The sequence below is a fragment of the Cyprinus carpio genome, chromosome B5 (genome assembly GCF_018340385.1).
Source record: "Cyprinus carpio isolate SPL01 chromosome B5, ASM1834038v1, whole genome shotgun sequence".
NCBI lineage: Eukaryota > Metazoa > Chordata > Actinopteri > Cypriniformes > Cyprinidae > Cyprinus > Cyprinus carpio.
The window spans coordinates 32,813,157-32,830,625 of record NC_056601.1 but is presented as its reverse complement, the minus strand read 5'-3'; the positions used below and the strand labels follow the sequence as shown (position 1 = coordinate 32,830,625).

Genomic DNA, 17,469 nt, shown 5'->3' with positions numbered 1-17,469 from the left:
AATTAAACCAGAGGATGCTGGAGCTGCACAGGAGGGACATGGAGAGACATGGTAGATGACTGATGATGATGAGGAGGAGGAGGAGTGGAGAGGAGGGGGAGGGAGGTGCAGCATGGTCAGACAGGAGGATATGAGGGGGTCATCAGGCAGGAGCATGTGGTCTTGCTGGGAAACACACGGAGAAAAAAACACCAGGAATGAGTAGAGCAGGTGGAACAGATGAAGGGTAAATGAAGGACTGTATGAAGGTATGAAGAAGAACACTGGCATATTCATTTTATGTGTTGAGGTCATAGCAACATATGGTAAAATTCCAGTCATGGCCAGATGAGGGCAGATTACACTCAATTGATGTGATTAAAGGGATACAAATTTTTTTAATTCTGGCTTCTTTTACTCACCCTTTTGTCCTTCCAAATTTGTATGAGGCAGAACGTTTACACGGCTCTTTGTCATACGGTGGAAGTCAATGAGGATAGATGCTGTTGCGCTCTAAAAAGGCCACAAAAGTATGCATTATATTCCAAGTCTTTTAAGTTGTGATTCATTGAAATCATTCCAAAAATTTTAAAATCCTCCAACCACATCACAATTTCAAACCCGCAAGATCTGAAACTTAATGCAACGTGGTTTCTTATGACATCTGAAAATACACAAACACGTTGAAATTTTAAAACTATATTGGGAGGGGAATAATAACAAATTAAATTTCAGTCTGACTCTCACAAAAAGCTAATATGCATTGATTTCATCAAAAAAAAAAAAGACAATTATTTAAAACAAAGTTATTACAATTTCAAATAACTGTTTTCTGTTTGAATATTTAAAAACATGATTTATTTCTGTGATCAAAGCTGAATTTTCAGCATCATTACTCCAGTCTTCAGTGTCACACGATCCTTCAGAAGATCATTCTAATATAATGATTTGCTGCTCAAGAAACATTAATGAGTATTATCAATACTGAAAATAATTGTGCTGCTTCATATTTTTGTTGAAACCATGCAAGGTTTTTTTTTTTTTTTCAGGGATCTTTGATGAATATTAAGTTCAAAAGAAATCTTTTGTAACATGATAAAAGTCTTTATTGTTGACTTTTGATCAATTTGATGCATCCTTGCTGAATAAAATAATACAAAAAAATTTAAACATTTAGAAAGGTAGTGAATGTTTTATCCAAAAAAAATAAATAAATAACTGAACTACATTACATTCCACACATATTTCCCCTTTTAAAGCCTTTTTGTGACTCATAACATGTCTGGACTAAGTTTATTTGGGATTTTACTACAGAATGTGAGACTGTCTTTGAATATCTTTAGACTTTTTCTCTTTCAGCCCATCCTAGTGATCATAAAACACGATGCCTTTATTCTGTCCCGACTCTCGTTCTTCCACAGCTCTGAAGCCAAAGCATCTCTGTCATCTTTTCTCCTGATGAAAGTATTACCTCTATCGCTCTCTTATCTGATGTAACACAGAAAACCTAATTTCTGTGTAAAGAACTCTCACCTGCTGCATTGAGCTGATATACACGAGCCTCGGGCAAGAAGACTTGATTAACGTCACATGCGATTGCGGCTCTTCAGAGGTCTGAGGAACAGAACAGTGATTTTAAGAGACTTCTTTTTCAGGTACATCACTCCTGAGAGGACAAGCAAAAGTTCAAAACCTTCAATATGATCACAATAGCTGCGTCAGCTGAAATAACACACATCTACTGCGGTGAACAAAGTCAGTTTCGCAGAGTAACCCTTGTTTTTACTTAACAGTCATACTACTGTACTTATTTGCGGGATTTTATCATACAGTAAGGAATGTTCTAAACTTAGTGATATTTGTATGGTTGGTTTCCCTCCAAAAAGATGTCATTTCCGGGAAGATGATGTTATTAAAGTGATATGACAAACGTGACCCTGAAACATAAAACCAGTCATAAGGGTCAATTTTGTGAAATTGAGATTTATAGTACATCTGAAAGCTGAATAAATAAGTTTTCCATTTTTACATTTACATTTTACAGTTAATCATTTAACAGATGCTTTTATCCAAAGGGACTTACAAATGAGAACAATAGAAGCAATCAGACCAACCAGAGAAAAACAGTATACAAGTACCATGACAAGTCTCAGTTAGTCTAGCACAAAACCCATAGCAATGTTTTTTTTTCTTCCTTTTTTCCAAGAATAGGATAGACAAGAAAACATTGATGTGTGATTTTTTTTTTTTTTTTTTTTTTTTTTTTTTTGAGCTTTGAGAAGTTTTGTTAATCTGAATTAATCTGTTCCTTTCTGCAAAACTGCAAAATGGACCAAACTATGCAAGAATTTTCCAACAAACTAGTACCCTGGTTCCGCCACTTTTCCATATACATAATTATCCAATCACTTGTACTTTTGAAACTGAAGTACATTTAAAATCTGTTGCTTAAGTAAAAGTAAAGATAACTTTTTGGAAAGTGACTTAAGTATGACTACTGAGAAGACGGTCAACACTGACTTATTTCTCAAAACTTCTCACAAAATATAGCAATATTTCCATATATAGTTTCTCATTGCCATGATAATGATGTAGTTTATAGTCAAAGAAGCATCTTTTATTTCCTTTCATAAATCATCTGGAGTACTTCGCCTCGGTGAAAGAAAAGAATCCTAAATATCACCTTTATCTTGGACAGAGGTCAACCAATCAATCATCGGAGAGCAGCGTGTGTACGACGACGCCTCTGTATCACTAGGTCACATCTGGACTCTAAATGTGATGGATGAGAAGAAAGGATGACTAGACACATACGAGATGGCATTTCACCTTCAATTCCCTATATTCAGGTCAAATTTTACCTCTAAAAAGCAAATATGATTTCATTTTTCAAAGTGTAGTGGCTTAAAAGGGGCATAACTGGATTTTTCAGAGAAAACACTTTGATGTACTTTGTAGGCATTTGTAAAAACTGGTCATTCAGAAATGTTACTGAGTCACAAGCATACTCTCATTAACATATGACCAAGCACATTTACATATTAACACAGATTCAGTATTTTGCAACTTGACTCATTCTGATGAACAGCAATGTGAGCTAGACCAGCACGCACAGGTTAGTCAATCATAACAGAAGTCATTAGACATCTTAAAGGTACAGCAATAAAAAAACAAATAAAATTTAATATAAAACTAAATTATGACTACAAGAAAACTTGTATAACATTAGCAGTGGACTTGAAAAAAAATGCTTCAAAAATATTGTCCATTTAATGAGTTTATCTCATAAAAGCATGGCATAGTTCACACCAAAATCTAAATGATAAAACATAAAATTAAATATAGGTGAAATATAACCTGAACATATTCCATGACAAGTTATGAGAGATTCACCCTTATATCCTTTCATGTCCATTTTCAGAATATGTGAAGAAAGAGAGTGAGTGTGTGTGTGTGTGTGTGTGTGTGTGTGTGTGTGTGTGTGTGTGTGTGTGTGTGTGTGTGTGTGTGTGTGTGTGTGTGGGTGTGTGTGTGTGTGTGTGTGTGTGTGTGTGTGTGTGTGTGTGTGTTGACTTCACACCCCTGGTGATGGTTATAGATGTGAACAGATTCTTAGAGAACAGGTAATGTGTTCTGACACGAAGAACAAAGAAAAGTCTGAGAAAATACACACACAAACATGTAGACACAAACTCCTCCATTAGATGTTTTCTACATTCAGCAGGATTCAGATTTATGAATAATCATAATTCACCCCCTGATCTGAAGGTTATGCATACTAATTTAGCAATACAATTTCAAAAGAAAGAAATAAGAAATTGTATTACATTCAGCATAAAGTATGATAAATTAAGAATTTTTTTCATTGTAATATTATTTTGCAAAAATATAAATAAAAATGCAAACCCAAATTCTCATTACTGCAATTTGCAAATAAATAAAATAAACAAATAAATGCATATTTATACATCATGATGAATTAGGAAGCCAAGTAAAAAATGCATTACATTGCATAATTATGTCACAATGCAAGAAATTTTAATGGTCCTATAAAATACTGTAGGCTCTAGGCAAAATAAAACTTCTCATTTCTTTGCTTTTGACTTTGGAATGAAATACGACCCAGATATATTCTCATGAGATCATCCATGAGGAGATTCTTAAACAACTATCAGTAGCTCATCTCTCAGAAGCAACAGGTTCTGCTGGGTTCTGCAGTTGCTCAAGCCATTATGAAGTTATTGGATTTGATGCCAAGAGCTTCTACCCCTTCATCCTTCATCTCCCAGGGCTTTTTATTCCTGACGATCAATTTCCTGAACAAGAGGCCGACAGGCATTGATCAATGCGTCGCTGTTGTTTTTCCTCCCTCTTTATCTAAATCTGTGCCTCCGTAAAAATGACAAGCCAAACTCTGGCCTCTTTGTCTTAATTTTTACTGCACTAAATCGAATTCTGCCACCCTTCCATCACAAGTGAGAAGTTCAAGAGGCAGAAGAAAGTGAAAGAGACAAGGAGAAAAGGAATACCATGCTGAAAAAAATTCTGGCTTCTGAGAAAATAGGGAAAATTATACGAATACAGTCATTAATGAAACACTACTCATTAACAAAACTCAACAGCAAAATTATGTTGTGGGTGGTTGCCAATGCATCGCAATGCAGTTACTATGGTCAAAGTTTAGTAGGCTACTTAGTTTCTGAAGTTTGTTCAAATTACTATCCCAAGTACCAGCGATATACAAGCTCATGAATAGTTGTATTTTAAAATTGGATTAAAAACTACAACTCCTCAGTTAGGCTACGTTTCACTCATGCAATCAGTCCACATAGCAAGCGCCAATTAAGTTAACAGTGTCAGCTACACTTAATGCTCAAGACTAATTATTGAACATTGTGTTTTTGTACAAATGTATTTAAAAGCTGTTGTTAATATTTGATTATCAGACGTAGGGTCGACAGTTAATTGTGCTTGGGACAAAAATAACACCAAAATCAACAAAACTGCTCCCAAAGTTCAAGATATTCTGTTAACTGTGCTCCTATATGAGTTCTAGTTATGTATATATATATACACACAATTAAGCTATCACACGACACGAGCAAGAGTGCTGTTTTCACAGTGTGATATCAAATAGGTTTTTCATACAAGTTAATTTGATATGGGTTTTTTATATTATTCAGTAAATTACATTTAAGATAATGTTTTGTATGTTTTGTTTGAGTGATAGTTTTGTCTGTTTTGAATGAATGATTCAGTGACAAACACTTCCCGCCACCTAATGTAATTTCAAACAATTAAATTCTCTTACTATTCTAATTGAATTTACTGTTTTAATTAAAATATTTAAACCAATTTATTTAAATTTAAGAGTCTGACATAAAAAAAAAATTACTCATTTAAGGTTACCACTATTAAAGGTAAAGAAAAAAAAGCCCCTGGAATTCAATTTAAACTGAAAATATAAATCCCCAATTCTCTATAATGGGAAATTTGATTTCTATCATTCATCAGAAGGTGCTCCTAAATTTCTGACTGTGCTCCTAAATATTTTAAATTAGGAACACATCTTCCTCTAAAGAAAAAAATGTGTAGAGCCCTGCCATAACTCCCATATTAACTGCAGATGTCTTAATATGCATTGCAGTGCACACTAGAGCATTTCTGACCTCTGCTGCATATTCAGGGAATCACACTGCTGTGTTACATGAGCTGTACAATTCGTATTTTGTCGTTTCATTGTTTTATAAACAGTAAAGGTACCAGATGGAAATATCACCATATTTTGTTTTATGGGAAGCTGATATTAAATACTTCTTCATAGTTAACAATGAATACATAAAATATTAGCATTTTTAAAAATTCAATTGTCACATCACAGGACCATTGAAATACACCTGCGAAGGAAAATCGTGACTTAAAAAATAGTGAAAAAAGAAATGGTGACCATGTAAAATAGGCAAATTATACACAAGTCATATATTTTATAACTATGCATGATAATCATATTCCTTTACCATGGCAATTCTATTCCAAGCTACTTTAAAGATTATACACTCAATAAAACAAGGTAATGTTCTGTATTTTTTAGTTAAAGGTAAAAAGTCTCACATCTATTTTCAAGAGACCTACATCTATTAATTTTTACACACCAGACCAAGCAGAAGGTGGTAAGAGTGACATTTATTGTGGTCGAGTTGTTACAAACAAGATTCATTTGACCAAGGAATGAATCTATATCTCAAACACGTTACTGCAACATGAGATTTTTCACATTATTTTGCTCCACACAAATACGAAAGGATTCAGTCATACACTATCCATGACTAAACACAAATCTCTCAAACTGAATGTATGACTAATTGATTTAGATGTAAAATAATACTTTTTTTGTTTGTTTGTTTGTTCGCTCACTGTCAGTTTTCTCCTCTCTTACACTCTTTCAGCTAGATTTCAGTGCTTTACTGTTTCTGTGTTCCCTGTAGTAATTGTACTGTATTAGACCTGAACACATGTGGACACAGTCCTTTGTGGACTAAACAACTACAAAAAGATTTAGAGGGACAGTTTAGTCTTTTAAAAGACACTCTCATGGGGTTAAAGGGGTCATACCATACATAAAGTTTTCCCTGAGCTCCACTTATAATTGTGTACGGAAATAGCAATCCTAATTTTCTTTGCATGAAATTTTTTTTTTTTTTTTTACCTGTTTTGACTCTTTTGGTCAATAACACTTTTTAGGCCTAATTTTCCTAAGTATATAATATTTATGCATTTGAATTGCATATAACATTTCCGTTCATTTGGGTTACACAGTTTTGACCAAAAACTACATACATACAAATACATAAATCAAATGGCTAAGAAACAGGTAAGATTTCTGCACTTCATTATTATTTTATTATTCACTCTCTGCATCTATTTTATTTTAAAAAAATCATATTTTTAAAATGTATTCAAATAGCTTAAAATCTGCATAAATCTGTTCACTGTGAAAACAATTACATTTATTCACTTAAAAAGTATAAACATGATTTAAATATGGCTATCTGTGGAGCAAGCAATATTCATTTAGACAGAATGTATGAGACTGAAACAAATCGGATTTATTGATGATAAAATACATAAACCTGGTTATTGTGTATTTAAAACATTCAGTTTAGCACAATTACAGAAATTCATGTTTGACTGAAAAATACACATCAGATTAAGTTTTTTAGGTTATGTTAAAAACTAATGCAAATCAATGATAACTTTATATGCAGTTCAAATACATAAATCTTACATTTACGTCTTCAGAGGAGTTCAGAATAAGTTTTTAACCCCTTTAAATACATGAAGACAGAGAGAGAGAGAGTTTCGTGGTGAAACAGGACAAACACAGACAGAGGCAGAAGAGGCTGTTGCCCATCCCAGGAGGAGAAGAGAAGCGTGATTGGGCTGCAGTGCTATTGGCAGCAGCCTCAGCCAATCAGTAAGGTGCCAAATGTCACATGTCACAGTGTGCTGGTGGAGGAGGATGCCAGCCGTTTCCCTATGTATATTCTGAGAAAGAAAGTAAGAAATAGAAAGAAAGAGATAATCTGTCATCTTTTGTCTTCTGTCAGACAGCATCGGAGATCTTATTTACGCTCTTTTTTTAGGTAACATCAATGCCGGTAATGAAAATGGAAGTCAAAAATTCGGTTTGTATGACTCAATACAACATTTTAGAGAGTTTGAACAGAACAAAGATTTCTCAATTGTCTGTGATTTATTGCAAGCAAGGGCCTATGGGACTCGGGGGCTGCAACGGGACCCTGGCCTTATGCAGGGACACACTCACTTGAAAGGTAAAGAAAAGTGAAGAGATGGCTATATTGCCCAAATACCATAACAGTCACCATCAGAGATACTATTTTATCCCTAAAACAAACACTCATCTATGCAGTCACGGCATATATTTGTAGTAAATCACATTATCGTATAGTATGTCAGTCAATGTCACAGACTTCTATATTACATTCACATGCAGAATAATAATTTAAATGCATAAACACACCCAATCACAAACAAACAAAAACAGACTGCTGTCACTTACTAATGGCAAATGTGTACTATATGTACAGCAGTGTATTTAAATTCCAAGTGCTGTCAGTCGTGGGACTTTTAATGCAAATAGGCCTCATAATGGGATTGAAAATGCCTGTTTAAAGGCTCTTTCCAATCATCTTTTGCATTAAAATCAGTGGAACAGCCATTGACTTCATTGGGGCTGTCTGGGCCATATATCCACAGAACCCTATGCTTTTATTTGTACAGATTACCTTTAATTCTGCAAAATACTGAAATGCACAAAAGGCAATATGTATAGACTATTTATACATAGATAAACCTCACTGACACATCTGACAAAATTTGGCCTCACATTCTTCCTGTGGAGTCTTAAAGCAAAAATTTGCAGAGATATTAAATTTAAAATATTAGAAGATATGATGAAATATGAGAAAAGTCTCACCCCAGGCCCAGCGTCAGAGCGTGTGAGGCGAGCAGAGAGGGCAGGAGGATGAGGAGCACATCTGAAGAAAACAAACCCCTCTTCATCACCTCAGTCTTCCTCACGCTCAGAGAGCCAGACTGCTTTGGGTGATGAAACACAAACTCCCTAAAGACAGAAAGAGAGATAAATCAGGGTCATTCAGCAATATAATCTAGACATGTACATATGCATTTGGAATATTAAAGTTTAGAGACTATAAAATATTCAATCCAAGTTTATTTGCACAGTGCAGTCATGACGCCTATTTTGCAAGCCTTTTAATACAAAATTCTGATTACACAATATTATCAGCATAATTTCAGAGAAGTTTTATTTTTAAAATCAAATCAATCCGTGAATGTCTCAGTATTTCTCTTTTGCTTTATTGATGTTCTCCAGCATTATTGAGAATCATATGATCAGTGTCACAAATTAACTATTTGATTAGTCACATAGAACTTATTTCTTAAAACATTTTTCTTATTCATTTTACATCAACATTCCTTGGTTGTAAAAAATTCTAATGTTTAAAAATCCTTTGTTTCATTCACACATTTTCATTCGTCCTTTCATATACAGGATGCCTTTGAAACAAACATCCTATCAGGCTGGATACAGAGCGTGCACCAGGTGAACCTGAAGGTGTTTTAAGATAAATTTCTCTGAAACAGATTAAGCCAAATTCAGCATTGTAATCCCAATTTAAACCTCATCTATCCTATCATATAAAGCTTGTTGCCTCATAAACACGCAAATGCAGGAATGCAAGCATACAGTGCATTCATAAAGTATTCAGACCCCCTTCACTTTTTTCAATTTTGTGACGCTGCAGCCTGATACTACAGTTGTTTACATTCTTTTTTTTTCATTAATCTACACTCCGTACCTCATAATTACAAAGGGAATATTAGAAATGTCTGTAAATTTATTAAAAAGAAAAAAACAGAAATATTTTTGATTTGCGATTTAGGAGCATGGTTACAACAGCTTAAACCATTCTGCATCATATTAGCTGAATAAAACCCAGTACTTGTTTCTTACTAATTTTGCTCGATAACTTGCCTACATTTCTCATACAATATAACGCATTTCATAGCATTTTTGCTTTTGACAACCATTTGTAAGGTGAAGAAGTCTATCCATTAATTAGTAGAAAAACTGCACAAAGACATGATTTCTGTCTTCCTCTGCATGCATGAAAGATTCTGAAGACAGTATACTGTACATTAAATATATTTAATTCCCAATCCTGATTTTAAGGTTAGAATTATGGTTATTCTAGGTTTTCAAGAATTTCAAGGTTATTGACATTAAGCACAGATGTTTTCTCTTTCATCTGTGGGTGTTTTACTACATACAAATAGTGACAGAAATTTGCAGATTTTCCTTATTTTGAAAAGTTATTTGACATTAAATGGATTATTTGAACATATTTTTCCAATTTCCAATGCATTTTAAATAGTTTGAAAATGAAAATTCTGACTTTTTTTGTTATTTTGATAAGTGCATTAAGCTTATATATATATATATAACCAGTCAGAAAGACTATACACTGACCCTGTCTAAAAGTTTTTTTGATCAAGCAATACAAACATCTGGATGGACGGACACTAAATGACTTTACATTAGCTCTATTTCTAAAGATTGATTTCAAATAACCTTTGAAATGTTTTTCCAGCAAGATGTATATTTTGCAACGTGTGTATATGCACTGTCATGACAAAGTGAAGCTTTTTGTGCTTTCTCAAAGCTTTTTGCTTTTAATAGCATCATGAATGATATCGGAGCAGTCTCTATTGCTACAATCTGCAATCCTACATCATTAAACACTGTAATTCAAAAAGTTTGTGACAAGGTTTTATCTGGAATGATGTGTGGATTAAGAACTTTCTCCTCTAGAGAGTGAACCTCTCGGTAAACGCCGCACAAGTGAGGCTCAGATTCGCTGACTCATGGTGGGGCGCACAAGCTATTTTTGTGTGGCGACTCAATGATCCTCTCTGAGATTTAAGCAGAGGTATGCAGGAGGTCAAACGCTCCACTGCAAGTCATGGCGATCTGTGAAGCATTCTGAAAGGACACTTCAGCACACAATAACACCTCATTTATTTTTACCCATAATGCCATATGGTCTTCATGATGTAATTGCATCCTTAATAAGCATACATTTATCAAGGACTGCAAACTGCCATCATGTGCAAAAAAAAATAAAAATAAATAAATAATAATAATTATTATTATTATAATTAACTCACATTTTTCAATCTTTACTTTTGTCTATTTCAACTGTTTTCTGGTCTAATAAAACTACATAAATTAATTACATGAACCATCCGTGAACAAGAGATTTGTTTCAGTATTGTGAAAAAAATAAATAAATAAAATTATATATATATATATATTGATACTCAAATGTATGGCTCCTACTGTATTATATATATATATATATATGTATGTATATATATATATATATATATATATATATATATATATATATATATATATGTATATATATATGTATATATATATATATATGTATGTATATATATATATATATATATGTATATATATATATATATGTATGTATATATATATATATATGTATGTAGATATATATATATATATATATGTATATATATATATATATATATGTATTATATATATATATATATATATATATATATATATATTATACACATGTATATATATTATATATATATATATATATATATATATATATATATATACACATATATGTACACATACACATATATATATATATATACACATACACATATATATATATAAACATACACACATACATATATATATATATATATATATATATATATATATATATATATTATATATATATATATATATATATATATATATATATATATATATATATATATATATTGCATGCCAAAATCAGGACAAAAAAAATGTGAAAAACAAAATTACAAGGTAAATCTTACTTGGGCGGGAGGTTTTCTGGCCGACTGGACCAATCCCACACCCATTCAGCACTCACTCGCCTATCATTCTCATCCGACTGAAAGACAAACTTGACTGTGAGAGTGCATCATTTACATGCTTTACTTGCCTTAAATCAGTAGCTTCAGGATCAAAACTGTCTAATGTACAATAATGTAAAGTGTACTGAAAATGACTAATACTTTAAACCACATTGGCAACAAGTTATTTGAATTTCTAATAATATTTCACAATATTACTGTTTTTTACTGTATTTTTGATCAAATAAATGCAGGTGAGCATGAGAGACTACTTTCAAAAACATTAAAAAATTATTCCAAACTTTTGACAGGTAGTGTAAAGGTAGATTGTTTTAGCTTGATTATTGAGTGACTAATCAAAAACTTACGAGCATATACATAAACCATGAGACTAATTACCATTGCAAAGTCTGTCTCAGTTTGTCATAATTAAAGTACGGTTATGATTGTAACCATAATAAGTTCATTAGACTTTCAAAAACATCATCATGATTCAGCTCATTGCTTGTGAATATAAGACAGCCTCCTTTATTTGGCAGTATTGTGTAGTATTGTGGGAACGAACATACACTGAACAGTGTCTCGGGTGTCTGTTACCTGTATAGTCACACAATCTGTGCTGCTGCTGCCCTCACTGCCTGGTTTAGGGGATCCAGATGTTCTCGGGGTCACGACCTGCGGAGGACTGAATTCAGAGAGGAAACCTGTGTTATAAGAGTTGCACACAAAATAATTACCGAAGACTGGATGCACTGTAATTTCTCCCCTACACACATACACACTCAGATGAACTGCAGTTCTCATATACAGCTTTGTCTCAGATGTTTCTCCTAAAATGTCTCAGGTGATATAAATGAGTAAATTGCTGAGATCCAATAACAGAGAAGCTCAGATATTCTGATCTAGGGAGAATTCTTTGGGAAATGTTTAAGTTCATACTGAAATGTCTTTTAACTGCAGAGTACATGCAGTTTAAGACGTTGTTGAGATCTCACTGCAAACTCTTTAGGAGACACTGATGAAACATTTGAGAAACAGGTCAGCAGCATAAGCGAAACTATCAAAAATCAGCTCATTAAACACAAAAAGTATTACTTTATTAGGTTTTCCCCAGTTTTGACATCAAAACATAAACAGACATGCACACAAAACAGGCAGTCATTGAACAAAAAGTGCTGGTTAAGCTGTTCACCTGCAGGGCAAAACTGAGGTCATAAGAAAAAATATGTGACATTTTCCTGATCAAACAACACAGTTTTACACTACAGGCTTACTAACCCTCAGAAACCAAGCATGGAAAGTAATGGTGCATTATCTTTTACTTCACTGAATGTGCTTTTAGGTTGATAATTTGTGGTATGTTATCACTCATTAGTCATTAAACATACTAGAAACAAACCAAAAAAAAAACATTCCAAGTTCTAAAATCCCCACATGTGCTCCAAACAAGTTTGCAATTAAATGGATACTCCACCCCAAAATGAAAATTAATCACTTACCATTAATGTCGTTCCATGTCGTTCCAAACCCGTAAAAGCTCTGTTCGTCTTCGGAACACAATTTAAGATATTTTGGATGCAAACCCGTATGCTGCGTATGCTCTTCTGTATCATCCGTGCCACAAGGATGCACTGTTTTCTTTCAAATCAAGGCTAAATACACGTAGAAACAGTGCATCCTTGTGATGCTGATACAGAAGAGCATACGCAGCATATGGTGATATGGAGAGACACAGAGGAGACCAATGACAAAGGAATTGTTGAATAAAGTCGTTATTTTTGTTTTCTTCGCTTACAAAAAATGTTCCTATTGCTTCATATAACCCAGATTGCACGTCTGATGGCAGATGAAGTATTCTGATGACGACTTTCATATATTTTTTATATACTTTTCAATATTTAGATAAAAAGGTATGGTATGAGTGTCAAACACACAGCTTAATGTCTTGGAGAAACACAGAAAATAAAGATTCTTATTTGTGATCTTTCTTTCCTAAGAGCAGATCTGTTTACTTCCAAGTGCACTGGTTCAAATGAAAAAGCTCACACGGGCCTTCAGCTCCACACCTTTCTGTTTGACTACTCCTCTCACACTCCAGCTGAGCTTCCAGCAGAATCCTCTCCAGCTCCCCCTGCAGGAAGGAGGCTGTGGTGTCCTGTGCTTCTGTTAGACCTGCAGAAGCCACCAGACCCTCCAGCTCCACCCAAGAGCCTGAGGGACATGTGAAAGACACGGACTTGGATTAATAAAATGGGTTCACTTGAGTCGATTTATGTGAATTTATATGTTAAAGTCAACTTAAAATACACCTTTTTTCCATATTGTGACATATTTCCAGGTAAAACTAGACATTCACTGTAGAACAGGACTTGATATCTATCTATCTATCTATCTATCTTGATTGTTGACACATGGACACATGGACATTAGGATACAGTAATGTTGCCCAAACAAGAGCTTGCTTACATAAGCATTTTATTTCTGTCAGAGATTAGCCAGTCACATCACTCTTTCTCTCTCTCCTCTCTCTCTCTCTCTCTCTCTCTCTCTCTCTCTCTCTCTCTCTCTCACTCCCTTTCTCCCTGTCTTCTTTCTAATTCTGATCTTTATCACCTTTCCCCATGCCTTGAGCATCCTCTCTTTCTGCCCTTCCTGGTCATTTTGGGTTTGTTTTTCAGAGACGGGGTTTTGCCCTTGCCCCAGATTCTCCAGCATGTGGAACTGTGACATAACCACAGACGAGGGCCGCGTGTTACGTATACAGAGCATAATATCAAGCTGTGAGTGTGGACGAGAGAATGCGCATGCTTTTGTGTGTTTTATGAATGATAATGACAGGGATTTGTTTTTATGAAGAATTTGTGTTCTGCAAACACTGTTGTTCTCATGTTTCACCCTGCGGACAGTTTAAGCTCCTGATCAAATTATAAGAGCTGTTAACCCTCTTCACAGTAATTGGCTTAGAGAGAGACAAAACAGGCGAGTCATGGAATCTATTTACATAACAATAGAGACAAAAACAGTGGCACAGCAAAATAACAACAGACAGATATAGCAGAACATTCTTAGTACAAAAAATACTATTCAAGATCAATAGTCTTTAATTGTAATTATTTTTACAAAAGTATCCCAGCTTATTTTGTTATTAAATGTAAAAATATATTTTAAATATTTAATGTGCATTCGTGTTATTTTACTTTATAAAAAAAATAATAATAATAATTGTAAATTAATTTTTTAGGCTGTACAGTTATATACTGTGGCTATACAATCGAATTAAAAATTAACATTATATATATATATATATATATATATATATATATATATATATATATATATATATATATATATATATATATATACATAAATAGGTCTATATATAATATAAATATATGTAATCACAGGTTATAACAATTAAGCAGTGTTATGTAGATATGCGGTGGTCTTACCGTGCAAAGCATCATCTGGTGATTGAGATCCTGACAGAGCCATGATGGGACAGAGGAGTTCAGGAGCAGATGCACTGACTTCAGCTCCTCTCGACTCTCTGTGCCCGTGTTTCCTCTGTGTGTGTTGTCAACACTGTTATTGTGTGTGTTTGAGTGGATAAATCTCGCTAATCACTGTTTTTTAGAGGACGTTTCCTCTCCTTCCTCCAGAGGGCGCTCGATGGCTCACAAAACCGAGACTTCACAATTAAACCACACGTTTTTGTGTTGTTGAATTATTGTGTATCACTAATTGAAAAGTTAAAAGTATTCATATGACATGCTACGAGAATATTCTTTTGAAATTAGTTTAAAAAATCATATGTTTTAAGTTAACATAAATAATTGTGAAAAATGACCATGCAATTTACCGTCTGGTCTAATTTACACCTGAATAGTGACATTTGATATATTTAATGAGCATTTTATTTAAAAACATTGGGAAAGGGGTGAAACAGAATAATAATTATTAAGCACCTGTCGTTGCTGACCAATCAGAGACAACTCCCGGGCTTTACGCCCCGCCCTTAGTTCCTCTGGTTTCAGAGAGATTTGCTGGATTGCCATTCTCCGCGTTTATTCTGTTTTTATGACGTCAATGCAGTAATCTCTCTTTTTTCCCCCACGTGTTTCAGCAGGAGGTAAATATTGACATCATTCCCTTCTTTTTCATAAGAAGGCCGTATATGTGCTTATTTTCAGTCTAAAAACTTATTTATTAACTTATTTATTTAACGACCCATGTCCAGATATGACATAAATTATGTTTTAAAACATATTTTAAAGGTTCAGCATTAAATGTTTGTCATTGACAGAGACAAGTGACACAACAGAGTGTCCCAAAATAAGTCACATGACAAACAAAACATCCAGCATGTGTTGTTTCCCATTTTGAGTCACCTGACCTCAGATAAACTTCTAATACATGGACAGATAATCTCTCCTGATCAACACACACACACACACACACACACATACCTAATCCGTCTTTCACTAACAAAAAAGTACCATGGTACTGCCAATATTTTTGGGCACAATATAGATAGAATTTGCATGTCAATTGTGATTATTTGGATGCAGTTTAGTTGACTTTACACACACAAATCATGACTTTTACAGAGCGATAATATACATCCACACTGAGCTGGTATTTCTGCCATGCCAAGAACATATTCCCAGCAGCCAGAACCTTTAAAAAATGCAGTTGGAGTGAGAGGAAATAAGGAGTTATTAAACTACAGATCATCTAACCACACCTCTTCTCAAAAATGACCAGCACTAAAATTTCTAAAGTAAAACAGGAAGAAATTTTCCTTCAGTTCTCTACAGCTGATAGGCCTATCACTTTCTGCAAACATAACTTCAAACATAACCTCGTGCGAGATAACATAACCTTAAGTGCATTTTATTTTATTTATTTATTTATTTTTTTTATTTTTTATTTTATTATTATTTTATTTTTTTTTTTTTTTTGCTTAAATACATTGACAACTGCATATTTAACATATCCAGGACATATTTAGAAAAATCAACTTAAAATATCAGAATCAGATATGCCTATCAGGCTTTTGTTGAACGTTTTTTGTTCATCTCTCAATCATCATTGTATTGCAGTGCATTATGCTGTATGTTTTGAAACTATACAGAGTTTTGGTTATCAAACTAAAAATACTGATACAGATATTTATATGCGTTTTTTGTAAGTAGTCTGCTATATTGTTATAAATTGATTTACTTTACAAGCATCACATTATCAGAATTGCATCAAATGTTCATATAAATGCACATATTTTTGCTCAATTTGAGCCTCTAAATTCAATTGAGGTGTTTTTTCCTTCTCAAGTTTGAGCTCCACTATATCATGAGTCAAAAAAGAATGATGTACAAGATATAATGCTTGACAAAAACGCATATACAAACTTTATTATTAAAAAAAAAAAAACATGTGCCAGGGTTTCCAGGCTTTATGAAGAATGAGCTGCGGGTGCTGCTGAGAAGCGTGTGAGATCTGCAGGGAGAACTACAATCATGAATGCACATGGTTGTCATCAGAGATACCAAACTACTGCTTCATGAAGGACTAAGTGTGGCTGGTTTAAGGAATGCTGTTGTTCCTGCTTCAGCTGGAAGTGTGCACTTAACATCTGTGTTTTGTGCTTAGATGTCATCTGCAGGTCAGTATTACAGCTATAACTTTCTTGTGAATAAAAATTCTGCAATGAAATTGTAGCAGATAAATAAATATTGATGACAATTTTAAGGGAAATGGTTGTCACTGTCAATGATTAGTCACTAATCATATGCCACAATAAGATTCTGTCTAATTAATGTGAGCTTGCGACAGGTTCATAAAAACAGTTAAATAAAAAAAAAGTTTTATTTGATATTTTAGCTCATCCCGAATCTAACAGATTTTGGAAAAGATCTTCACAGCATTTTTTTTAAATTCCTCTGGAGAACGATGAAG

General features: G+C 33.7%; 1 protein-coding gene across 1 annotated transcript; it reads right to left on the bottom strand.

Annotated features, from left to right (window-relative positions):
- Positions 1-6,142: 6,142 nt before the first annotated feature.
- Positions 6,143-15,121, bottom strand: LOC109076294 (BCL2/adenovirus E1B 19 kDa protein-interacting protein 3-like). Its single transcript, XM_042723199.1, has 6 exons — positions 14,964-15,121; positions 13,581-13,725; positions 12,112-12,199; positions 11,476-11,552; positions 8,477-8,623; positions 6,143-7,524 (listed from the first exon to the last, which is right to left on the bottom strand). The coding sequence occupies exons 1-6, from the start codon at positions 15,004-15,006 to the stop codon at positions 7,476-7,478; spliced, it is 549 nt and encodes a 182-aa protein (XP_042579133.1). The 5' UTR covers positions 15,007-15,121; the 3' UTR covers positions 6,143-7,475.
- Positions 15,122-17,469: the final 2,348 nt, after the last annotated feature.

Coding starts and splice junctions, on each gene's coding strand:
- LOC109076294 (XM_042723199.1), bottom strand. CDS start 15,006: ATGGCTCTGTCAGGATCTCAATCACCAGATGATGCTTTGCACG. Junction 12,200..13,580: donor AGGAGTAGTCAAACAGAAAG/GTGTGGAGCTGA, acceptor CTCTGAATTCAG/TCCTCCGCAGGTCGTGACCC. Junction 7,525..8,476: donor GCTCTGACGCTGGGCCTGGG/GTGAGACTTTTC, acceptor TTTCTTTCTCAG/AATATACATAGGGAAACGGC.